This window comes from Crocodylus porosus, unplaced genomic scaffold (assembly GCF_001723895.1).
Source record: "Crocodylus porosus isolate Cpor-Errol unplaced genomic scaffold, CroPor_comp1, whole genome shotgun sequence".
Taxonomy (NCBI): Eukaryota; Metazoa; Chordata; order Crocodylia; family Crocodylidae; genus Crocodylus; species Crocodylus porosus.
Genome location: NW_017728947.1, coordinates 1863054 through 1888019, shown reverse-complemented (window position 1 = coordinate 1888019; position 24966 = coordinate 1863054). Strand labels below are relative to the sequence as shown.

The 24966-nt window shown below is 58.9% G+C and overlaps 2 protein-coding genes across 11 annotated transcripts in view; both read right to left on the bottom strand.

The window, feature by feature from the left end:
* Positions 1 to 21344, bottom strand: part of PPFIA3 (PTPRF interacting protein alpha 3) — a 22762-nt gene extending 1418 nt beyond the window's left edge. The window contains exons 1-27 of one of the 6 annotated variants that reach the window (XM_019551051.1): positions 20984 to 21344; positions 20403 to 20504; positions 18633 to 18797; positions 17678 to 17752; positions 17350 to 17424; positions 16762 to 16986; positions 15562 to 15708; positions 9931 to 10065; positions 9680 to 9763; positions 9203 to 9334; positions 8995 to 9057; positions 8509 to 8588; positions 8124 to 8268; positions 7447 to 7646; positions 6583 to 6805; positions 5846 to 6027; positions 5474 to 5619; positions 4978 to 5071; positions 4758 to 4839; positions 3914 to 4114; positions 3213 to 3275; positions 2973 to 2999; positions 2242 to 2417; positions 1407 to 1504; positions 1030 to 1205; positions 754 to 822; positions 316 to 478 (exon numbers count right to left, since the gene is read on the bottom strand). In XM_019551051.1, the coding sequence (XP_019406596.1) occupies positions 316 to 478; positions 754 to 822; positions 1030 to 1205; positions 1407 to 1504; positions 2242 to 2417; positions 2973 to 2999; positions 3213 to 3275; positions 3914 to 4114; positions 4758 to 4839; positions 4978 to 5071; positions 5474 to 5619; positions 5846 to 6027; positions 6583 to 6805; positions 7447 to 7646; positions 8124 to 8268; positions 8509 to 8588; positions 8995 to 9057; positions 9203 to 9334; positions 9680 to 9763; positions 9931 to 10065; positions 15562 to 15708; positions 16762 to 16986; positions 17350 to 17424; positions 17678 to 17752; positions 18633 to 18797; positions 20403 to 20504; positions 20984 to 21217 (3562 nt within the window). In that variant the 5' untranslated portion in view covers positions 21218 to 21344. The remainder of the gene's footprint in view (positions 1 to 315; positions 479 to 753; positions 823 to 1029; positions 1206 to 1406; positions 1505 to 2241; positions 2418 to 2972; positions 3000 to 3212; positions 3276 to 3913; positions 4115 to 4757; positions 4840 to 4977; positions 5072 to 5473; positions 5620 to 5845; positions 6028 to 6582; positions 6806 to 7446; positions 7647 to 8123; positions 8269 to 8508; positions 8589 to 8994; positions 9058 to 9202; positions 9335 to 9679; positions 9764 to 9930; positions 10066 to 15561; positions 15709 to 16761; positions 16987 to 17349; positions 17425 to 17677; positions 17753 to 18632; positions 18798 to 20402; positions 20505 to 20983) is intronic. The other 5 variants (XM_019551053.1, XM_019551057.1, XM_019551052.1 and 2 more) reach the window with 5 other exon arrangements.
* The window catches only part of LOC109320799 (AP-2 complex subunit alpha-2), a 621923-nt gene that overhangs the window by 435448 nt on the left and 161509 nt on the right, over positions 1 to 24966 (bottom strand). The window lies entirely within an intron of this gene.

Below are 24966 nucleotides of genomic sequence, written 5' to 3'. Positions count from 1 at the left end.
CTCCAAGCAAGGCTATCTAGATGGGCAGATCTCTGGAACTGTGAGTTTTCCCTGGACAGTGCCTTGGCCAGACTCGCCACAGGTGTTAAGAGCTCCCCTCTGAGAATGCCCACCCCGCCCCCCGGTACTGTGCTCTGAGCTATCCCAAGACAGTGCCCCCAGGGCTGTGAGCTTCCTCAAGACAGTGCCCCATACCCCCATGCTGGGAACTCCAGAGCCAGGTACACCTCTACCCCCCAGGGTTATGAGGTTTCCCCAAAACAGTGCCCCACCTCCTGAGGGCCACAAGCTTCCCTGGGACAGTGCCATGCCTACCTTCAGGCTGCACCTTGCGCAGCTGGGCGCTAGGTGAGGCGATGGCGGCGCTGCGGAAGTTGGGGGGCAGCATCTCAGCAGAGTCAGGGCTCACCCCCCGCAGGTCCTTCTCCCGGAACATCTTGCGCCACGAGGGCGACCGGCTGAACGTCTTGGTGCTGTCCTGGGGGGCAGAGGGCAAAAGTCACAGCCAGCCATTGGGGGTCATTGCATGAGTGGGGGGAGATATCACCATGCACTGGGGGGGCAGGTCAAAGGTCAGGTGGTGCCTTGGGGTAGGAGGAAAAAAGTCAGAAAGGAGAAGCAGAGGGCAAAGGTGACTCCTGGAGGTCAGGCATAATGAGGAGCTGTATTCAGGGACAGGGGCGCACATAGGGGCTGGGTGGCATTGGGAGGAAGGGAGTAATTGATGTGGCGGGGGTGAACAGGGGTCCCCACCTCATCCAGCCGCCGCTCAGTTCCCATGGTGATGAGGTTAGTGAATTCCTTCTCCAGGATTTGCCGAGCCTGAGGAGACACATGGTAGGGGAGTGGGGTCAGAGCTCACAGCCCTTCACCCGGCCTAATGGCCCCATTCCCCATGAGCCTTTGCACCTGCTCCCAGCCCCTGGACTCCTCCCTCATCTCAGACCCCCCTCATCAGCCCCCCTCCTCTGCTCCTGCCCCCCCACAGACCCATGACTCCTGCCAGCTTCTGCCCTCCTCCGCTCCCACCTGGGTGTTCTGGGTGGGGATCTGCAGCAGCAGGGCCAGGTCACTGCAGTCGAAGGTGTCATCAAGGGCCAGCAGCGCACCGTGAACCCCACTCTCCGCCAAGTTGTTGGCAAACTCCTTCAGCCCAATCAGCTGCAGCCAGCACATCACACGCTCGTTGGACCACACCATCACATCTGGCAGGGAGAAGAGACAGGGCAAACCACAGGGCCCCTTGTGCCTCACCCCTTAGCCCTCCTGGTACCCCTCACTCCTGACCTGCAGCCTCCTGCTCACCACTAAGCTCTGCCGGTACACCTCACTCCCAACCTGCAGTCTCCTACCCCCCGACCAGCCCTGCTCGTGCCCCTCACTCCCAACCCACAGCCCTGTGGTACCTTTGATCTGATTCTGACTCTCTTCCCGTCTACGTTCCAGGTCCTTGCGGTCATAGTTGAGTCGTTTTAGGCACATGATCCCGTAGTGCAGGCTCACTCTGGGGGTGTGGAGGGAGATGGGATGTGGTCAGGGTGGGGAATGGGCTGCCTGGACAACACTCTAAATCCTGGGGTGCCCTTGAGGAAGCTGTGCCCCATGTGGAGGGGCCCCAATATAGAGTCCTCTGGAGTCAGGTTGCCCATAGACAACCATGGAGGTTCCCCGGGTTGCGGGGGGAGGTCCCTGTGGGGTGTGAGGAAACTGTGTCCCCTTTGGGACTTCCTGTGGCGTTGGGTCTCCATGGGGTCAGAAACCACTGAATCTGTGCCTGGGGAAGCAGGGGGAGAATCCCTGTGACTTGGGGGTGCCCAGGGACCTCATGGTACCTATGGGAGCTGTGCTCTGGAGGGCCAGTGGGTTACCTAGGACATCCCCATGGGATCTGTACTCCCTTTGGGGGTCCTTATGTGGCAGGGGATTTCTTGGGATGGTATCTATGAAGCCTGTGCCCTATAAAAGGCAGGGGGCGGTATCTGTGGTTCAGGGATCTCCAGGGGGAGGGGACCCATGGGACCCGTGTCCCGATAGGGAGATTCCTGTGGTCTGAGGTAGTGGGGGATCCCCATGAGAGCTATGTCCTGGGGAGATGGGAATGGGGGTGTGTGCATGGAAATCTCTGTGGTCTAGGGGTACCAGGAACTGCCCTGGGGTGGGGGGATCCCTGTGGTTTGGTGTACAGGGGATCCCTCTGGGAGCTCTGCCCAGTGTGGGGGCACAGGAGGGTCCTGGCAATACCTGTGGAAGCTGTCCACCATCTTGAGCTGGCCACGCAGCTCCTTCTTGTTGAGGTGGTCGAGCATGCGGGCATCAACCAGCGACTCCATGAAGTAGCTGCGGTACTGGGGCAGCCCCAGGCTTGGCAGCCACTCGTTGCCTACCCACTCGTGGTTCATGTCCCCATAAGCCAGGATCTGCCAGGAAAGTGGGGGGCATGACCTCATGACTTACAACCCGGCCTCTCATCCAGGATCCAACTCAACCTCCCTACAACTCTGCCCCCCCAACAATGTAACCCCTACCCCCAGCACCTGCACCTCCCGGCCAAAATACCCCCCAAAAACTGGCAATGAACTTTGACCTCTACTGTGACCTCTTCACCTTTCAGACTGTGCCCCTCTGGCTGCAACCCTTGACCTCTGAATCAGTGACCTTTGACTTCTTGCCACATATACCCTATGGTAACAGTCACCTCACCACTCTGGGACCCCCACCATTCACTCTCCACCCTCAACAGAAGAGGGAAGGGCAACATCTGATACCCACAAAGCACTGCAACCCCCCCCAGCCATCTGTGTCATCCCCCCCTCAAAACAGGGAGAGTGGACCATTTCTGTCCCCCACAACCACCCCTTCAACAGGACTCTGTAAAGCCCTGAACTGGGATCGGCTAGCCAGGAACACAAGTGTGCTACACATGTGCAAGCCTACCTTCTTGCACACACACGCCTATGTGCACCACCCCCTACCTGCTCCCAGCTGATTTCCTTGGTTTCCTGGTGGGTGGGCAGGCAGGAAGGAAGGGGGAGAGTGCAGTTAGGACCCCCAAGACCCAGCCAGAAGTAGGGTGCACAGGGGCACACCCTAGGCCCACAACACACCCTCCCCACCCCCAGCATCAGCTAAGCTAGTTTCCCACCTGCCCTGCACTAGTCATGCCAAGCCCCTCACAGTGCCCTTGTGCAACGTACAGGGGTGTTCACACTCACCGGCTTTGTTGTGGCCGTGAGCGACTCCATCTCTTCATGCGTCATCCACACATTGCCCGTGGACTGGATAGGGGTGGGGAGCAACAGGGCAGGTCCCGAGGGTGCCAGGTGAGCAGGAACAGATTGTGCCATGAGATGGCTGCCTCAGCCTCAGCAGAGTGGGGCTGGGGGCAGGAGCTGGCTGCACAGGTGGGGGGGAGGGGAAAGAAGGGGCCGCACTCCCAGCTGTTTCAGCCCCTGTGGGGTTGTGGGGGGGCAGGATTGGCTGTGGGGAAGGTCTAGAGGGCTGATGAACTGGCTGGGGTAGGGTCTGAGGCACTGGCTGTGGGGGAGGTAGTCTAGGGGCCAAGGCACAGTGGAGGGGGCCTGGGAGGCCAAGGGACTGCCTGGGGGGCATCTACAGGGGCCAGGGCAGTGGCTGTGGGGGGGGTGGTATCTGGGGGACCAGGGCCCTGTCTGGGAGACTGGGTCTGGGGGGGGTCTATGTGTTGGCTGTGGGGGCCAAGGCCTCAGTTGTAAGGGGGATATGAGGTGCTGGACAGGGGAGGTGTCTGGTTGTGAGGGAGACCAAGATGCTGGCTGAGTAGACCTAGACTCTGCTGCCGGGGGGGGGGCAAAGGCAGTGCTTTGCTAGCAAAGGATGGGGGGCTGAGGGGCCAAGGCACTGACTGACAGAGCCCAAGGTGGCAGTGGGGTCTCACCGTGCGGGAGGTGGCGGGGGCTGAGGGGCTGGTGAGTGACACCATCTCCTGGATGGCCAGGCGTAGCTTGAGGCGGTGCAGGGGGTTGCTGATGCCAATCTCTCGCTGGATCTCGGTGTCAGACAGGTTGGCCATGATGGCTCCACTCTTCACATTGGCTCGGCAGGCTGCCACGTACCATGCTGGCATCCCGACCCACAGCTGCCCACGCCACAGGAGAAGGGGACGCAGGGGTTAGTGTGTCTGAACACCTGGGTTCCAGATCAGCTCCCTCCCCCTCAACTTCCTCCAGGGTTCCTGGGTCCCACCCCCACCACACGTGCACATACACTCGCTCCAGGACTCCTGACTTCTACTCCCTCATGCTTCACCTTGTCTCTGGGTTTCCAGTGCCAGGCACCTGTATTTCCCTGCCAAGCGCCTGGGTTCTACTCCAGGCCTCCACCTGCCCCTCTCACCTAGTTCTTCCAGGACACCTGGGTTCGTCTTTTCCCTCATGCCCCATCCCTGCCCGGGGACGTCCAGTGCCAGGCACTGTTCCCCAGGACACCTGGGTTCTACTCACCCCATCCCTGGCAAGACTCACAAACCCAGTACACCTCAGCCAGGATGTGTAATGGGCCAGCTCCTGGCTCCCCCTCCCACCCCAGACACCTGGGTCCTAAACCTCAACCCCATCCCGGACACCTGGGTTCTAAGTCCCAGCCCCAGCGGCTCTGCATGCAGCCCCCAGAGGCAGGGGGACTCTCGGCCCATTTCAACCAATGGGACACCTGAGTCCCCTTCCCCAGTACAACCTAGACATCTGGGTCCCCAGTCCCATGTCTCCCTAGAGCACAGTCACCTCGAGCCAGGATACCACAGTGGGGCCATCCCAGGCAGCGAAGGGCAGCCCCTGCCGACAGGCCTCCTCCAACAGCTCATGCCTGGGGGCAGAAAGAAGAAAATTTGGAGGGGGGGGATCAGAGCAAACTGGGACCCCCAACATCTGCCTCTTCCCCTTCCCACAAGACAGTGCTCCCCCAATGACCCAGCTCTCCCCTAAACTCCCCTTCCCCACTCACTTCCTCTTGTTGCGCCGGTCCTTGTCCACGGGCCCCGTCAGCTTGGAGAGCCCCAGGGGGTCTGCAGGGGACAACTCATCTGAAGGGGTCCCAGCTTGGGGGCGGGGGGAGGAAGGGCAGAGAAAGACAGGTGAGACACCTCCACACCCAACACACTCCCACGCTGCACTGTGCCTGAAGCCTGGGGTCTAGCCCAGCTCTGGAATTGGTGGTGCGGAGGGAGGTCTGGTAGGCTAGAACAGGGTGAGAGGTGGTGGTAACCGGGATACCTGGGTTCTCTCCCCTGCTCTGGGTGGGGCGTCAGGTCCAGTGGGTTTGAATGGAAGGAGCTAGGAGCCCAGATACCTGGGTTTTATCCAACGCTGAGAGGGGAAATGGGGTCTGGTGGGGTCAGGTGGGGGTTGGGAGCCTGACGCCTGGGTTCTACACCAGTGCTGGGAGGGGAAATAAGGTCAGGTATAGTGGGGCTAGGAGCCTGGAAGCCTAGGTCCCATACCAAGGGAGGGGGAGTCACGACCTAGTGGTCCCATCCGCCCCTTCTCTTTTTTGCCAAAGAGGCGCCCGATGGACGACTTGATGCTTTTCTTCTTGGTGGATTTGTGCAGAGGATCCTGGCTGCTGTTGGCACTGTCAGGGCCCAGCCTGGAGCAGGGAAGGGGATGACAGGGTTTAGAACTCCCCCTGGACACTTCCCCCCTCTCTCCCAATTACACCAACCCCACCACACCCCTGGCCTTCCACACTCACCCAAGCACTGCAGCCCCCATGGACCCAGGGCTGCTCCCAACCTTCCCCAGATCCCCTCTTCCAAACCCATCCCCTGCACCCTGGCCCCCAGGGTCACAGCCCCCCCTCTCCCCCAACTCACCCTGCTCTCAGGTCCCTGCCATCCTCAAGGGCTCCAGCCTGCAGGGCCAGGGCTTGGGTCATACGTTCCAGGCGGGCGGCACGGGGAGTGGCGGGGGGAGGCGTTTCACAGGGCACCAGCGCCTTCTCCTCTGCCCCACGGGGGTCCTCTTTGGCCATGTGGTTCTGAGGGAGGGGACCAAGCTGGTGAGCACAGGGCAGCTGGTGAGCACAGGGCACTCTTACAAGGCAGCTTGTGGAACTGGGAGAATCCCCAGCTGGGGGCACTGCCGAGAAGCTTTCAGTGCTGTGGAGAAGCTTGCAGTGCTGCAGGGCAGGAGGGTGGGAGCATTGTCAAGGGGAAGCTCCCTCTGCAGCACAGGGGGAGAATTGGCACTTGTACAGCCAGGGTTGGGGCACTGTTTGGAGGAAGCTTGCAGCACCAGATAAGGAAGTGGTGACAGTCTGTGGGAGGCTTACAGCCCCATGTGGCAGGAGGATAGGGCCACTGGGGGAAGCTTGCAGTGCTCTGTGATGGGGTGGGGGCACTGTCTAGGTAAGCTCACAAGAGCAGGCAAGGAAGCCAGGGCACTGTCCACAGAAGCTCACAACACTGTGGCAGGGGCTGGGGGCACTGTTTGGGAGAAGCTCACAGCACCAGGCAAGGAAGCACTGGCACTGTCCAAAGGAAGTTCGTAGCTCCCCCTGTGGTGGGGGGCATCATCCAGGGGACACTTGCCACGTGGGGTGGGAGCTCACCGCCTTGTCTCCCTCGCGGGCAGGGCTGTGGGGTGCCAGGCGGGGGGTCGAGTGCCCACTGCTGGGGGGCGAAGGGCTGGCCAGCGTGGAACTGGTGACTGAAGGGGGGATGGAGCTGCTGGCCCGGTACCGGCCCAGTGATCCATCCAGCGCCGAGGGACCCACGCGACTCTCCAGCTCCTCCGCACGCAGCTCTGTACACTCCTTCTCCTCCTGGATCAGCCTGTGGGAGATGCCATCAGCATTAGGAGAGAGGTCAGGACCCAGGGGTCTGGTGCCCCCATGAGTGCTGGGGGTTCCCCAAGAGCATGCAACCCCAGGGAGTATGTGGGGGGAACAGGGACCCCCCAGCTGTTTCTGGGGTGCTAGGAACCATGGGCAGTGTGAGGGGTCCTGGAGGGGGCACAGGTACATGGAGTGCCCTGGAGATACTGGCAGAACAGGGATTTCCTGGGGGGCTGGGTGTTTCTGGGGGCTCCAGAGGCTGTGGGGGGGCAAGATCTGGTTAAGTTAAAGGTGTTCTGGGAGGCTTGAAGACATCAGAGCATCTTGGGACAGGGGGCCAAGAGGGGCTGGTTGTGCAGGGGTCCCAGCTGGTCCTGGGGGGTAGGTGCAGGGCATTTGGGGGCTCCTAGGCATTCCCTGGGGGAAGAAGAAGAAGGTGTTTGGGAGGTCCCAGGGGTCCTGGGGGAGGGATCAGGGGTTTTGGGGGCCCCAGGGGAGTTAAAGGAGGGGATCATACAGTCCTTGTGGGGGTTGAGGAAGGATCCCAGGGGGAAGGATTGGGGTGGGGGGATTCAGAGGAGAGGGGCTCAGGGGTTTAGAGAATCCCGGGGGGCTTCAGGGGGTCCTGAGGCTTCTCACTTGATCTCTTTGTTGATGGCCTCGAGCTGCTCCTGCAGCATGAAGGCAAGGGTCTGCACGTCTGTCTGCCCGCTGGGCGAGAGCAGGTCAGCTGAGCCAAAGAGGGGGTCACGCTCATCTTCATCTGAGCCCTCCAGGGCCCCCTCAAAGGGCGGCTGGGCCAGGGGTCCCCCCTGCTGTGCCCGCTCCCACTCCTGCACCTGGGGGTGTGCAGAGACGATACATGATGTGAGAGACAGAGATCGGCCCTAGCCCCAGACACCAAGGAGTGGGGGGAGGAAGAGCAGAGAACCCAAAGTTCTCCCTATCCCCCCACCGACTTTTTGGAGGCCAAACCCTTGGCTGACCCCCATTAGGCTATCTTATCTGGGATGGGCAGGAGATGCCCCCACCACAATCCCTCCCACATGCTCCCACCTGGCCTGAGGCCCCCTGCCCTGCAGGCCACTGGGTAACTCACCAGTCAAGGGGCAGGTCCAGGGGCGAGGGGAGAGAAAGCAGTCAATAATAGCTAGACACCCCCTATCCCCCTCCCATTTCATCCCCACCCCCACCACACAGCCAGAGACCTTCCTCCTGCAGCCCTGCCCTGCCCTGCCCCCCCCTGCCAACTCAGTTACAAGCAGAGCTCCCCACTTCAGGGCTCCCCAGCCAGGCCCAGCCCCCAACCCCCTCACCTTGGTGGCCTCATCCTTGGGGGCCCAGCGGCCCTTGCGGTGCCTGCGGGGGGCACCGGAGACACTGTAGGGGTCCAGGTGGGAACTGCTGGGCGCCTGAGAGTACCGCAGTTCCAGGGCACTGCCCGGCAGGGACCTGGGGGTGCAGTGGGGGAGTGAGGGGAGCCTCTGTACAGCCCCCGCTCTTCCAAACGACCCCTTCCACGACTGCCCTGGTCCCCACAGCATAGGGATCCCCTGCCTGCCTGTAGGACCACCCCCGACACAGCCAAGGCAGCTCAGGGCTGGGGGGCACTAGACCCAAATGGCGTATCTGGAGAGGCCCCGGGAAGGCTTGGGATGCTAGGGCTCTCTGAGGGGGGTGGTCCTCATGCAGGATAGTTACCTAGAGTAGGTGGACACAGGGCGGCCTCGGAGTTGATCAATCTCCATCTGCATCCGCTCCATCTCCGTCAGCAGCTGCTCCTGTAGTGGAGGAGGGGAGCATCAGTGAGACCTTCCAGGCCCACCCTCAGCCCCTCCCCACAGGGGAGATCCCAACGTGCTCCACTGACACCACCCAGGCTCCTGGGTCCCTGGCCCAGCCCTTAAAGGCCAGCTGCTCCCTCAACCCCATCCCCCATCCTCCACCCCTTGCAAGAGCTGGCTGTGGCCTGTTTCCCCACTGCAACCTCGTGGTGGGCCAACTTGCCAGACTCTTCCCCCAGACCACTTGGTCTAGTCTATTCCATCACACCCCAGCCAGCCAGAATCCTGCAGGCCTCCACCCCCAAGTGCCACCCAGCCAAGACCTCAATGCCATAGACACCCCAACTGCCATTCCCCTGCCCTCTGCCCCCTGCCCCTCCTCAGGCTCTTCTCCCCCAACAACCTTGTTCAAAAGCAGCTCATCCTGCAGCTTCTTCATGTTGGCTATTTCCTCGCTCAGCGAGTTCTGGAGGGACAGGATGAGATGGGGGGGGCGGGGAACCTCGGCGCAGCCCCGCGGTGCCCTTCACGCCCAACCCACTCCTGCACCTGGGGGTGCCCCTGTCCCCATAATCCTGCTGATGCCCCTCACGCCTGACCCACAGCCCCACCTTCTCCTCCAGGGCTCCCATGCGCTCCTTGAGATGCAGCTGCAGGCGCTCATTGGACTCTGAGAGCAGCTTGTCCACCGTCTCCGAGAGCCGCTTGTTGTGCTCATCGTTCATCTTCTCCCGCTGGCGTGCCTGAAGGGAGTGGAGGATGCCACAGGGTCCCCTCCTTGACATGCCAGCACCCTACCTCCATGGTTGTAGGCCCCACCCCACTTGGGCAGACATCCAGGCCAAGAACACCCCCAAGACCCAGCAGCCTCCCTGCATCCTCAGTGCTGCAGGAGGAGGCATCTCCAGACAGCCACATGTCCCTCTAGACAGGGATGGGGAACCCCCAGGCCACCAGCCCTTCTCCCTTAACATCTGCCCCATCCCAAACCAGGGGTCCCCCTCCACAGAACCAGGACGCCTTCCATCAATCCAAGCCACCTTGTACCTCACCCCTCCACCAAGGCCTCTACTGCAGCTCCCCCGTACCCGCTGGAGCTCCTGGTTCTTCTCCTCCAGCTGAGCTTCCAGCTGTCGCAGCCGTTCCTCAAAGTTCCCATGTCGTTCCTCAGCCTGGATGGACAGATAAACGGATGTCATCCTGGCACTGTTCTCCCACCCCCTGCTACCTCTGGGCCCAGCTCCCCACCCTTGTCACCTGCTGGACTCTGACACCCTCCTTCCGCATCCCCAGCCTTGCCCCTTCCCCTCCACTCCAGCCCCTCCCTGCTCCCCAGCACCTTGGTGAGGGCAGCCACACGCTGGGCCAGCTGGGCCTCAATCTCAGGCAGTGTCTCAGCCTTCTGCAGGGTCTGCTGCAGCTTCGCCTTGGCATCCTCCAGCCATTCCTGAAGCTGGCGCCCTTTCTCCTCACTCTGGGGAGGGCAGGGCATGTGAGAGCCTGTGTGGTCCATCCCCAGCACACCCTCCCACATGGTCCTGACCCTGCCACAGCCCTGCACTGCACCCCTTCTCTGCACTTTTGAGGGGCACAGGGTGAGAGCTCACATGGCCCCAAACCCATAACCCTTCTCACTTTGGGAGTGGGGCATAGAGCTCCTGCAGCCCCTCCCAAAACCATTACAAGGGCCGAATCATGCCACAGCTCCCCCTCCCCCCATCCACTGAGCCCCTTCTCCTTGTTCTGGGGGTAGGAAGTGGCAGGGGGTGTGAGAGCCCGCCCTCCCTGCAAAACCACCATGGTGCCCACCTCTGCTCACTGGGCAGGGGGCAGAGGGTGTGAGATCCTACATCATAACCCTAAGAATTGATAATGTTCACCCCTGGGAGGCATTGGATGGCTAACTGTCTAGTTAAGGATAAGCCAGCTGCAAATGTTGTCAAGGCATACACCAGGGATTCTCAGGCACCTTGAGATCCTCTCAAGGGTGCCAGGTTGCATTAGCACTGCGAAGTATGCACATACTATCACAAGATCAACCCCAGAGATTTCAAACAGGAATCCAGAGTGTCAAAAACAGGCTGCCCTGTTTGCAGCCCGAGTTTTTTTGCAGTGGAAGAATTGTTCTGTCATTCTTCTCTGCACAAAAAATGAGCATCAGCTCAGAGCCAGTGTTTTATGTGGAAGCCTCGAGTCTATTGAGGGGCATCTTGAGTATAAAAAGGTTGAGAACCACTGATGTGAACTCTGGCAGGCAGCCAGACTAGGAGAACTGTAGAGGGCCCTGCTTTCCTGGGATCTTGTGATCTGTCAAGGACAGGACTATGAGGATGTGCAGAAAGAGGAAGGGTGGTAAGACAGGGATGCAAGCATATGTGTCTTTGGATATCTGGAAAAACATCTTCAATATTAGAGCAGTGAGGCAGTGGACTAGACTGCCTATGGGAGCTGCGCTCCCTCCATCACTGGAGAGGTTCAAGGAGAGGCTGGACAGCCACTGGTCAGGGATAATCTAGGTGTAGAATTTCCCAGGCTTCTGGGCTTTGCTGATTGCCCCCACCCCCTTTTCTGCTATGTGCATCAGGGTGTTTTTAAGCCTTCCTTGGAGGCACTGGGTGTGGGCTGCAACCAAAGCTGCTGCTGGGGTCAAAGCCAGAGTTTCATAGTTTCAAAGTTGGCAGGGTCGGAAGGGACCTGAGCAGATCATCAAGTCTGACCCCCTGCCATGGGCAAAAGAGAATGCTGGGGCCAAATGACCTCGGTTAGGTGATTATCTAGCCTCCTTTTGAAGACCCCCAGGGTAGGAGTGAGCACCACTTCCCTTGCTAGTTGGTTCCAGATCCTAGCCGCCCTGACTGTGTAGTGCTTCCTGATGTCTAGCCTGAACCTACTCTCAATCAACTTGTGTCCATTATTCCTCGTTACTCCTGGTAGTGCTCAGGGAAACAGGGACTCTCCTGTTCCTGGCAGGTCCCCCCTGGTAAGTTTACAGATGCCCACCAGATCCCCTCTCAGCCTTCTCTTGTGGAGGCTGAACAGGTTCAGGTCCCATAGCCTCTCCTCGTAGGGCCTGCCCTGCTGACCCCTGACCATGCAAGTGACCCTCCTCTGGACCCTCTCAATGCTAGCCACATCCCTCCTGAAGTGTGGCGCCCAGAACTGGACACAGTACTCCAGCTGCACCTGGACCAATGTTGCATAGGGGGGGAAGATCACCTCCTTGGGCCTGCTTGTGATGCATCTGTAGATGCATGACAAGGTGTGGTTGGTCTTCCTGACCACGTCCTCACACTAGCAGCCCATGTTCATCTTCGAATCAATAGTGACTCCAGGATCCTTTTCTGCTTCTGCGCTGACAAGAAGGGAGTTCCCCAACCTGTAGGTATGGTGCTGGTTCTTCCTCACTAGGTGCAGTACCCTGCACTTGTCAGTATTGAATCCCATCCTATTCTCATCCGCCCACCCCTGTAACCTGTCCAGATCTAATTGTAGCCTGTCCCTCCCTTCTATCGTGCCCACCTCTCCCCACATCTGAGTGTCATCTGAGAATCTGAACAAGGTGCTTTTCACCCCCTCGTCCAAGTTGCTGATAAAGATGTTGAACAGTGCGGGCCCGAGGACCAAGCCCTGGGGAACCCCACTGCCCACATCCCTCCAGGTCGAAAATGATCCATCTGCCACCACTCTCTGGGTGCAGCCCTCTAGCCAATTTGTGACCCATCTGACTGTGTAGGCATCCATGCCACAGTCACCTAATTTTTAATGACAATGGGGTGAAAGACAGTGTCAAAAGCCTTCCTAAAGTCCAGAAAGACTACGTCCACCATGACACCCAAGTCCAAGGATTTTGTGACCTGGTTGTAAAAGGCAACCAGGTTGGTCTGACAGGATCTGCTCCTAATGAACCCGTGTTGGTTGTCCCTGAGCATAATCTCCCCTGCTGGTGCCTCGCAGATGTGCTCCTGGATTATTTGCTCAAAGAGCTTCCCCAGGACTAAGGTAAGACTAATGGGCCTATAGTTACCTGGGTCCTCCTTCCTCCCTTTTTTGAAAATTGGGACCACACTGGCCCTTTTCCAGTCCTCTGGCACCTGGCCAGAGCACCACGAGTGCTCGTAAAGCTGCGCCAGTGGTCCCGCAATGACCCCTGCCAATTCCCTCTGGGGTAGAGATCACCTAGACCTGCTGTTTTAAATACGTTCAGCCACACCAGAAGTTCCCTAACTGGGTCCTCTCTGACCCTAGGCCTGGCGGTGCCTCTCCTGAGTCCGTCTGGAGTCCTGGTGGGGGGATGTTCCGGTCCCTACTCAGAAAAATGGAGGCAAAGAATTTGTTAAAGAGGTCAGCTTTATCATCTGGTGCAACCACCAAGCATGTCCTGCATGGGGTCCCACGTTACCCAGTACCTTCCTTTTACTCCCTATGTATTTAAAAAAGGACTTACTGTTATCTTTGATCCTGGTCGCTAGTCCTAGTTCTGTCTCTGCCTTAGCCTTCCTAACAGCCCCCCTACAGTCTCGAGCAACAGAGGTATAATCCTCCTTGGTGATAGCTTCTCCCTTCCACCAGGTGTATGCCTCCTTTTTAGTTTTTAGACGTTCCTGAATGCTTCTGGTAAGCCATGGGGGCTTTTCAGCACTCTTGCCCCCTTTGATTCATGTTGGGACTGTCACCCTTTGGGCTCGGAAGATCGTCTCCTTAAGGAATGACCACTCATCTTGGACTCCCGACTCCCCTACCCCCCAGGACCTCAGTGCCTCTCCAACTAACCTCCTTAACTCATTGAAATCAGCCCTCCTGAAGTCAAGGGCTACTGCCTTGCTGCAGGCCTTTGACATCCTGCACTGGATGGTGACGATCACTGTCACCCAGATGTTCGAGAACCCAGTCCCCTCACCAGGTCATCATCGCCTGTGGCCAGGACCAGGTCCAGCAATGCATTACCCCGGTGGGACTGTGCACCTCCTGTATCTTGGCTAGGAACCTACATGAGTAGTCAGACCTGGCTAACTGCTCCTCCCAGCAGATGTCCGGGTAGTTTAGGTCACCCATGATGACCATGTCCCTTGACTAACTGCCTCCGTGAGCTAACCTGAGAATATCCGGTCCAGCTCTTCCCCCTGGTTGGGTGGTCTCTAGTAGACACCCACCGTTAAGTCCCTTTCCCCATGACCCCCATGTATTCTAACCTAGAGCACTTCAGTCTGCCCCTCCTCTGGCCCTGTCCTGTTTGCTGAGGATGTATATTGCTCTTTGACATAGAGAGCCACACCCCCACCTTTCCTCCCTGTTCTATCCCGCCTGTACAGTCTGTAGCCCTTAATGTTTACCACCTAATCATGGGTTAAATCCCACCAGGTTTCAGAGAGCCCCACTATGTTCGGGTTTGTGTTAGCTAGCAGGAGGGCAGTTCCTCCTGCTTGTTCCCTGCTAAAGGGTCTTGCCCCTCTGCTCGGGGTCAGACCGATCACCATGTTTGGGGTCATGAAGGAACCTTACTCTATGATAAGATTGGTGAGGGCTGGGGTGTGGGATTTGCCTTCCTCTGTAGCAGGCGCATAGCCTCTACTTGGGATCTCTTGAGCATATATTAACAACGTTTTGCAGCAGGAGGTCTTGTGTTGTCAGGGGGGACAGTAGCTTTGTAAGAAGTTAGATGGATTTGTAGGGGATGATTTGGATAGGGCTGATCCTACCTCAGGCAAGGGGTTGGGGATATGACCCCTGGAGGCCTGACTTCTCTGATTCAGTGCATATAAGGCTTTAGAAAAAAACACCCAAGAATGAAAAATCAATTATGCAAATAGCTTGTGAATCAGGGATGTCAAAAACACAGCCCAGAGAGCCCCATCACCTGGCCCCTGATGCTGCCCCTTGATCTCAGGGTTGACCCACACACCCACTCTGACCAGCCTGGGATTTGCACTGCACATGGTGCCTGCAGTGAGGATCCCGAACTGGCCCCCCACATACACTGAATGGGGGGTGGGGGGGATGCGCATGCACCTGCATGTGTGTGTGCATGCCTGTGCCCATGTGGATGGAAAAGGATGGTCTGTGGGCCCGATCCAGCCCCGCTGCCCCTCATATGACCCACGGGCCCAGGTGACTGAAACCCCTGCTATAAAGCATCAATAGTAATAGTCATCATTAAAATAAATATGCAAGTAACAAAAGATATTTAAAATGTTTGGGGAATAAAGGGTCTTTAGGCTGCATCCCCTGAACACCCCAGCAAAGCTCCAGACTGTCAGATGAGCAGGACAGGGAACAAAATTCACTAGGAAGGTAACAAGTACAATTCTGAGCATGCTATCTGCTGAATAAAGCTTCCTTGGTGGGGGGAAACACCTCTTTCTCAAGCGTTCTCTCTCAACATCTTTCTAGTTCTTCAATCCAAGATTTTAGGGTAATAGCATAGCCCCTCACTGCCCAAACCCACCCCAGGGTCCTGGGCCTGCCATGACACCTTCACTGTGCCTCTTCTCCTTGCTTGGGGAGGGAGGGGAAAGAGGGCATGAGTGCCCAGAGAAGCCCCTAAACCTGCCAAAGCCTCTCAACCTTGCTCAGCCCCCTCCCAGAGACCCTACCCTTCACAGGGGGTGGGGGAGGATGGGGCAGAGGGTGTGGGAACCCAAACAACATTCCCAACTCTGTTGTGATGGCCCCCATAAGCTATCCTGTGCCCCACACACCACCCACCTCATGCACACGCAGCGCTCCATCTCCTCACCCTGGGGGGACAGAAGGTGTGAGACTCCATATGTACCCCCCAACCCAATACAACACCCCATCACAGTCCTTTGACCTACCCCCATGCTTCAGCCACCTCCTTGCCTCATCCTTAGGATCATTCTCCAAGCTCTTGTACCCCCTGTGCCAGGGACACCAGAATTGGACCCAGGAGACCAGCCTCCCCCTTCACATTAGAGCACTGTGTACGATGGGAGAAGGGCAAGGTGGTGCCCACCTGGCGATAGAGGGAGTCTTTGCTGGCCAGCTCATTCTCCAGCTTGTCATTGGCATCGTGCAGGGAGGTGGCCTCACGCTGGGCACTCAGGTACCGCTTCTCCAGTGTGGTGATGCGCTCCTCCATGTCCTCACGCTGCGCCAGTGCCTGCACAAACAAAACGCCAGCTGCCATGGGGCAGATGGACAGACACAAAGACCCGCCAATCCACCATGGGGAGTGGGGGACAAACACAAGGACATCCCAGCCACTGTGGGGCAGATGGACACATGGACAGACCCACTGACTGCCATGGGGCAGATGGACAGATACACAGACAGACCAACCAACTGCTGTGGGGCAGGTGGAGGACGCATGGAAGGACCCGCCGACCACCCAAGAAATGGACACGTGCACCTGCTGCACCATTGTAGGGCAGATGGACATACAGACAGACCCAACATGCTGGGGGTGGGGGGACAACACAGAAAGATGGACAAACAGCACCACCATGGGGCAGACATACTCAGCGCTGCTGGGGGACATGGGAACCACGAGACAGATGGACACAACTTTGCTAGGAGGCAGACAGGCGCATGCGTACCAGCACCAGGGGACACACACTGACAGACATGGACAGTCAGACAGACACTGTGCCTTGCCCCCCCCAGTACCACAGGACACACGGATGTGCACACACACATGCATGTTAGCTCACCAGCTGCACAAGACACAGCCACCTGCCAACAGATACCCACTGACACCAAGGGGCATGTGGGCAGACAAATAGACATGCCTGCCCTGCCAAACACACAGACAGACATGCAGGGGTTGCAGACCCTACAGGTAGCCACACAGATGGATGGCCAGATACATTCTACCATAGGACACAGATGCTCATACATATGGATGGACGCATGCACCGTCATGGGCTGGACAGACAGACATGCTCCTGCAGGACCATGGACAGATGGACACACACCAGCTGTGGTGGGCCCATGAAATTCCCCAGAACACACCACAGAGTTCCACTAAGGGACAGACAGATGGACACATGCACTGGTGGGTAACACCATGCACTGGAGGCCAGAAAAGAAGCCAGATCCAATGCCCAGACAAGAGCAGGGACTTGGCAGGGGAGCCCTGGGTGGGGAGCCGAAGGAGGTACCAAGCCAGGCAGTCTTGAAGGGGAGGTGGGGCTGGGCCTGGGGGAGTCCTCACCTCCTTGAGGTCACGCTGCAGCTTAGCGTTACTCTCCTGGGCTTTGGCCAGGTCACGGTGGGCGGAGGCCAGTGCCTCCTCCAGCTCAGCCAGCTGGCGACACAGCAGGCTGAGGCGCTCCCGCAGCTGGGCCAGCTCCCCCCGCTGTCGCTCCAGCACCTCCTCCAGCTCCGCCTCGCGGCCCCCCCGCCCCGCTGGCCCCCCCATCCCATTCACCACCGATGCCTGTGGGGAGAGGGAGACAAGGTGGGGTCAGTGGGCAAACTGGGGAGGGGGCAGAACTCAGGCACACCCCTGGACTGGCCTGACACCCCCCTTCACACCTCAAACAGGCTCCACCTCCCCTCAAACAGTCCTACTGTGGCCCCCCACCCCTAAACACCCTTGAACCTGCCCCCGATACCCTTTGACCCTGACACCCCAACACCCCTCAAATCCCCCCCAACTTCCTAACACCCCCTGCCTGCTCTCCACCCCATAACCCCCCATCTGCCGTATTACCCCATACAGCCACTCACCTGCCCCCAAGCCCTTGCTCCCCAGCCCCAGAGCACCCCCTTTTCCACCCCTCTTGCTTGTCCTGCATACCGGAGCATCGCCATCCTTCCCCACATCATCGAGGCCAGAGCGGCGCCGGGCCAGCTGTTCTCGCAGGGACAGGGACTGAGGGGAGGGAAAGAAGTAAACTTCCTGTGGCAGTGCCCCAAGTGCTGCGAGCTTCCCCGCAGCAGTGCCCTCAGATGGGGATTCTCCCCCTCATGCTGTGAGCTTCTCTTCAGCAGAGCCTCCAGATAGGGAACACCCTCAATGCTGTGAGCTCCCCCACAGCAGTGCCCTTGGTTCAGGGCTGCCCCAGTTCTCCTGGCCTTAGGTAGGGGGTAGCCTTCCCATGCCCCCAAGACTAAGGGCCACACACCTCCTGGTTAGACATCTCCAGCTCCTCCTCCAGCACTGCCACCCGCTCCAGTGCCACCCGCAGCCGCTCTCGGACCTGTGGGGCAGGAGAGAGGGGCTGTTACCACCTAGTCCTGGCCTGCCGTGGGACACTGTAATGGCGCAGCCCAAGCTGCATCCTTAAGCAGAATCCCCAGGCCGGCTGCACCCACTCGGATCCCCTAGCCAGTGCTCCCAACAGGCACCCCTTCCCCATAGAACCCCCTGGCCAATCCCAGTTAGGCATCACCCACCACCCTAGTCAGTTCCTCCTGACCAGGCCCAGCCAGACTGCCTCTCCTAGCCAGTTCCTCCCTGACAGCGCGCCCAGCCCCTGGCCAGACCACCCTAGCCAGCCCCAACCAGATACCACCCACCCTTCCAGCCAGTCCCTCTTGACCAGGTCCTACTGAACCCTGACCACGGTCAAGCCAGACCCTTCCCCCAGGCAATCCCTCTCTAACAGTTCCCTCCTTACCAGACACCCTGCAGGGACCCTCTGGCCAGCCCCAGCCAGATACCACACCACAGCCAGTCCCTGACCAGGTCCCAGCTCAATGCCTCTCAGCCAGTCCCTCTCTAACAACGTGTCCCCCCCCCCCAGACTCCCCCAGTAAGTCGGTCCCTCCTAACCAGGCCCGACTGGACCCCTGACCACTTCAGCCAATCCCACCCAGACAGCCCCCAACTCCTCCACAGGCCTCCTAGCCAACGCCAGCCAGACCTGCTCCCCCACACCAAATAGTGACCCTATTAGACCCCTAACCAGGCCGTAGCCACATCTCCCCAGCTCAGCCCTACAAGACACCCCCCAAAACCAGTTCTCCCCCTATCCCATACCCTTGAACCTCCCCAGTGAGGCCCAGCCCAGCCCAGCCCCCATCCATGCAGCCCCTCAGGGTGTCCCCCTGCTCCAATCCGGCAGGGTGCAGCCTTACCTTCTCATCCAGGGCCTTGTGGTGCTCAAAGAGAGACTTGAGAGCCTTGAGCACCTCGACCTCACTGGAGACTCCAGCTGGGGACTGGGCCTGGCGCTTCACCACCGTCATGCGCAGCGATCGCTCATGCCGTGACACCAGGCACTCCAGGTGTTCCAGCAGCAGCTGCAGGTGGATGGGGGATATGAGGATGGACAGACAGGCAGACATGTCTGCCCACCACCCCCAGCCCCACATGCCAACTCTTAGCCAGATTCCCCTTTCTCACACACACACGCGCTTCTCCACGGAACAGATAAATGGACAGATGCCTCCAGACCAGAAGCCCCCATGTTCCTCCAGCAGCTACAGACAGACAGACAGCACAATACAAGAGGCAGATACCTCTCTCATCTCACACACACACACACACACACAGGGTTGTCTAGGGGACAGATGGACAGACCCCCCCCACTCAAGCTGGAAGGTCCCACCAACTCCCAGGGTATTTCTGCAGCAGCTACAGACAGACAGACAGACAGCATTAGAGGCAGGTGAACAGATGGACACCTTTCCCCTCCAAAATACACACATGTGTGTATGCGCGTATGCAGGTGATGAAGTGGCTTTTGGGGATCGATGGATGGACGGACAAACAGGGCAAAGGGCAGACAGACAGAAAGGGACACCCCCCAGCTGCAACCACCCATCTCCAACCACACAGACACCAGTAGATAACAGTGGCAATGGTGCGTGGGATGGGGTGGTGGGGATAGACAGCATGAGGACAGGCAGACCTCAGGCTCCTTGTCTGAACCCTACCCCACTCCCTGAACAGACAGACGCACACATGCACATACTCCAGGGCCTTCAGCAGCAGCTGAGAGTGGATGGACAGACAGGTGGAGTGAGGTGTAGGCAGACAAACAGCCCCTTCTAACTAGCAACACCCCCCCGCCACATACACACACACAGATTGTGTCCAGGGCAGGTGGGTAGAGAGACCAAAAGACTCTCCCTGGCCAGACCTACCCCACAAAACATATGCACACCCCCTCCTCCCCACTCCTCATCACGTGCCCTAGCAGCAGCTGAGGATGGACAGAGGGCACAAGGGGCAGCAAACAGACAGACAGACCCCTCCCTTACAGATGCACCCAGTTGCTGCAGGTGCCTCAGCAGTAGCTGATGGATGGACAGACAGACCGTCCCCCAGCTGCATGCACCATGCCCCCTCCCAGCCTGGACAGACAGACACATGCTGACAGTGCAGGTGCTCTAGCAGTGCCTAGGACAGACAGACAGTGGCAGACCTCCTCCACCCTCCCCAGGCACAGACGGCCTGGGAGGCAGGGGGACAGACAAACATCCCCTCCCCCCCAACTATACACACACACACACATATCCAGCTGTCCCAGCAACAGCTGACTGGGGGGTACAGAGAGACTCCCCCTCCAGCTCCCATCCAACATACCAGCAGCAGCCACAGGATGGACAGACTGACCCTCCTACCCTCCACATGGGACAGACAGATGAACAGCCTGCCACCGCACACACCACACCCACCAGAATTGTAGCAACAGCCACAGACAGGCAAATGGATGGACAGGTGTGCCCCACCCCTTGCTCACCCTACCAGAAGCTGCAGGAGAAACACAGACAGACAGGACAGATCCTGAACAGACAGACACCCTCCCTTTTCCTACCCCACTGAAGACAAAGACCCCTCCCACACAGCACCCAGAGAGGAGATGGGGTCAGACAGCTGGACGGATAGTGCCAAGTACCTACCCGGGTGTTATTCCGCTCAGCCTTGAGCTCTGTGATCTCCTCCTCGCGCTCCAGCAGCTGCTCTCGGCATACATTCAGCTCCTTGGTAAGCGCCGCAAACTCCTGCAGACAGACAGACAGTGAGACCCTGCAAGGAAACCCCCCAGCCAGCCAGATGCATCCCCACCCTGCCCAGAGCTGGGAGGGAAGCCAGGCATCCTGGCTCCCAACCCCTCACCCCTGCTCTAATCCACCAACCAGCCCCCATTCCCCTCCCAGAGCCAGCAAAGAACCCAGGTGTCCTGGCACCCCCTGCACCTGTATCCCAGGGGACTGCATCTAAACCAGCTGAACCACCTTGGAGAGGAGGGGCCCAAGGAGGGGGAGGAAGTATCAGTATCACCAGGAGGGAACTGGTCAGACTAAAGCAGCTGAAGCACAGCACCAACTTCCTGGCAGGTCTGACAGCTCCACAGAGCCAGAGCTGGCCCAGCCAGTACCCCTCATTCCCAACCCAGAGCCCCCTGTTCCCCCAGTGCCCCACATCCCAGACCCACAGCCCCCTGCACCCCACAGCCTTCCCAGTGCCCCTCCCTCCTGACCTGGGGCAGGGCAATGTTGAGCTGGCGCTGCAGGGACTCCTTCTCGTGGGCAAGCTCCCGAAGGCGGAGCTGGGCGGTGCCCAGGCTGTCCTGGGTGTCACGCAGGGTCTCGAGCAGGCGCTCGCGCTCCGTCAGCATGTTTACCATGAGCTGCTCGAAGTTCGCCTCGTCGGCCCCATAGGCCGAGCCACGGCGGTTGTCCTCGCTGATGGTAGGCATCACCTCGCACATCATCCTGGCAGCTGGGTTGGGGGCGGGGCCCTGAGGGGCACCGCGGGCACAGGCAAGACAGGGGAAGCTGGTGGGGGGCCCAGCTCGCCTGGGGGGGGCAGCACCCCAATCTGCTGGGGTTGAGGTGAGGGGAGAGAGAGAGAGAGGGAGTGTGAAATGGAGGAGGGCACTCGGGTTCTGCTCTGGGCAGGGGCGTCTAGTGGGTTGGTGCAGGGGAGCAGGGCTGGGGGAAGGGGAGTGGGGTCTGGTGGGTTGGGGCCTGAAAGCCTGGATTCTCTCCCAGCTTTGGGAGGGGAAAGGGGTCTGATGGGTTGGAGCTAGGAGGGACAGGGTAGGCTGAGAGCTTGGATGCCTGGGTTCTCTTCTGGCTGGGCACCTGGCTTGCCTTCAGGCTCGGGTGGGGATAGGGAGTAGGGTCAAATGGGTTGAAGTTAAGAGCCAAGACGCCTGGGTTCTCTCCCAGCTCCAAGTAAGAGGAGTACTTTACAAGAACCCACATTAACCAGGGACCACCATGAACTGGCCCCAGACCCTGGGGCTCTGGGAGCCTGTGGCCTGCTCAATCCCCCATCCCTCCCTGATGCCCAGGGCAGACTCCTATGCTGGGACTCCACCCCCCCCCCAATTCATTCTGGGGGGACATGAAGACTGGGCCCCTTCCCAAGGGCTTGTGCCCCTCAACATGGGAAGCAAGAAGGGAGAATGCATAGGGTGGGAGCTGCTTCAGGGCCTCCCTAGGGGCCATAATGGGCTGGGGGATGAAGCAAAAGGCAAATATAGCTCCTAGCACCCCCCAAATGAGACCCCTCCCAGCCCCACCAGCCCAAGGGACGTGGAGCAGGGGAGCAACAAGGCCTCAGACACAGACATAGCTATGCCAGCAAGTGCACACACATGTGCACAGACCCCAAGGTTCCCTCACATACCCGTATACACCCATGTGAGCATGACCACTGGAGAGGGCAGAACATGGGGGTCCAGCCAGGTAGACAGACAGACAGATGTGGATGGTAGGAGCAGGTGGCAGTGGAGGAGTGGGGCTTTTGCCCCACAGGCCTCCACAGGGTCTGCATGGAACACAAGGCCAGGAACTCCAGCACACACATGTGCATGCAGAGCCTCCCAGGAGCAGCTCCTCAGAGCCTTGCCACACAGGACACATGTGCATGCACCAGCACAGCTCCCTCAGGTCTCGCACAACATGCAAGCGCTTGTGTGAACACAGAGACCACAGCAGCTCCCTGGGGCTTTGCACAGTACAGTGCACACTTTTACACGTATGCACAAGGCCTCAGGGCTTTGCATGCTGCAACACGCTTGCTCTCTTGCACACGGACACACCAATGCACAGGGATGCACATAGGCACCCAGTTCCATGAATAAAGCAATGCATGGAACCATGAGCAAGCACACATGCACACACACAAACACACCCAGCTCCCCTGGGCCCTGCACAACACTGCACATGAAGCCACCTATGCAGGTGCAAACATGTGATCACACACATGCAACCAAATGTGATCATACCTGGGACCTGGCACAATGTGGCATGCAGGGCCACACATGTTTACACAGACATGCAATACACCCATGCAAACTCCAAGGTGTTTACACAATTTCCTCAGACTGCTGCAGAGTCTGGTGCACAGAGCCACACATGTGCACCCAAGTCTTCAGGGCCCATGCCACATGGCATGCAAAGCCACACATGTGCAAACACACACTAAGGGTTCTTGCACAAATCCTAGTGAACACTTGAGGACTCATGCACACGTGCACAGCCATGGGGGCTCAAGTATACGTGTGTACGCATGTGCACATACATACACTCAGGTGCACCCTATAGGCTTCACAGGGGGCTGAAGGACAGAACCACACAGCAACATGCTCCAGCCAACTTTGGTCCTATGTGCCAACTTACACACATGCATTGGGACCATGGCACATCTGAACATGTGTGCCCTTGATGCACATACCTCATTCCTCCCCCACAGTGACATGTGCAGCTGCCACACACTGGGGCCTAGGTACCAACACAGGCTGGGGCACACACAGTCACTAACACGTGGGCACACCACAGCTGGTTTGAGCCCTCTGCATCTTCATGGAGACAGTCTCCTTTCACATACACACAGATCTCTGTGTAACTACAGACATGACCCCACATGCAGAAACACACCAGTGCCCTCATTCACAGAGGCCCAACACATATAGACACACCTGTGCAACCTCAGCCATATCACAATCACCCTAGGACCCTCCCCTCTGGCTCCTGTGATCTTCAAGGCTTTGGACTTCCAGACGCCCCACTTCCCCCTTCCAGATACAAGCATGTGTCAAACACCAACACAGTATCAGTGTATGCACTGGCACGTGGGTCACGGAGCAATCATACACCAGCAATGGTACCCCAGCATGTGCAAAAGGATACCACACCCATGGTGTACGCATCACACCAATAGCACACTAGCATGTCTGTGATGCCACACATGTGTTGCACAAGGTGTGGAGACTCCACCTACACATGTCGTGCCAACACTGCCTTCCAGCTTATGCCGGCATACAGGTGTCGCACCAATGGTGCATCACGACAGCAGCATGCATGTCCCAGAGAACATGGAGAGGGACCGACGCCAGCACATGCACTCCCACATCATGGACACAGTGCACAAGCAAGTCAGTGGCATGTGATGGGGCACAGGTGCAGGGCAGCATACATGTGTGTGCACAGCAGTGTGAATGCATGCAAGCCTCAGCCCCCATACCCCCCCTCCACCCTCAGCAAGCATGAGGAGGGGAATGGCTCTTCTTCCCCTTTGCACCTGTTCACACCTGGCTGAGGTGGCACAGGGATGTGTGCGGGCCATGAGAAGTGGGGCAGGGAGCAGGGTCTGAGGCTGGGGCCCTTCTGGGGAGCAAAGCGCCCCCCAGAAAAGAATCCACCCTGGCCCAAGGCCTCTTCCCAGCACAAATGCCCCATTTCCTCCTCCCTACCAGCCCCACAAGGAGATGAATCGGGGGGTCCATGGGGTGTATGGGGCTCTAAGCCCCCCCGCCCCCAGCCAGGCTGCGAGGGAGGGGGAGGAGGGGAAGACAGAGATGCCGCCTGGCACCCTGAAAACCAGACCCCTCCCCACAGCCTAGCTGCAGACACAGACTCCACTGCCCTGCGGACTTGGGGTGGGGGGGAAGCTCCTGTAAGGGAAGAAGCCAATGGACAGCGTAGCCACCACCCCCTAGGAGGGACCCCAGGCTAGAGGGGGGGGCGTGGATCAGGGCTGGGGTAGGAAGAGCATAGACTGGGTGATGTTGTGGGGGGGGTATGGGGTAAAGCCTGTGTGATGGGGGTTGCAGGGCACGGGCAAGGGGTGCACTAGGGGAGATGGGCAATAGGTGCAGGAGGAAAGCAGATGGGTTTGGGGTGCACGGGTGGGGCCTAGGCCCAGGCCTGGGCAGATGCATCATGGGGGACGGGCAATAGGGTGCAGGGAGGGGTCCAAGGCAGGTACATGGGGGTGCAGGGTGGGAACAGGGCTCAAGTCAGCGCTCAGCAGTGAGCTGTGGGGCAGGATGGGATGGGGGTGCATGGGGTGGCAGTGCAGGGTTACAAAGAGAGCGCTGGCAGGGTGGAGCGTGGGGTGGGTAGTGGAGGTGCCTGGGGGGGAGGCAGGTGCACTGGGGGTTGGGAAGGACAGGCAGTGGGTGCAGGGACCGGGCAGGGGCATCCGTGTGGGGACGCGGAGGGGGCAGGT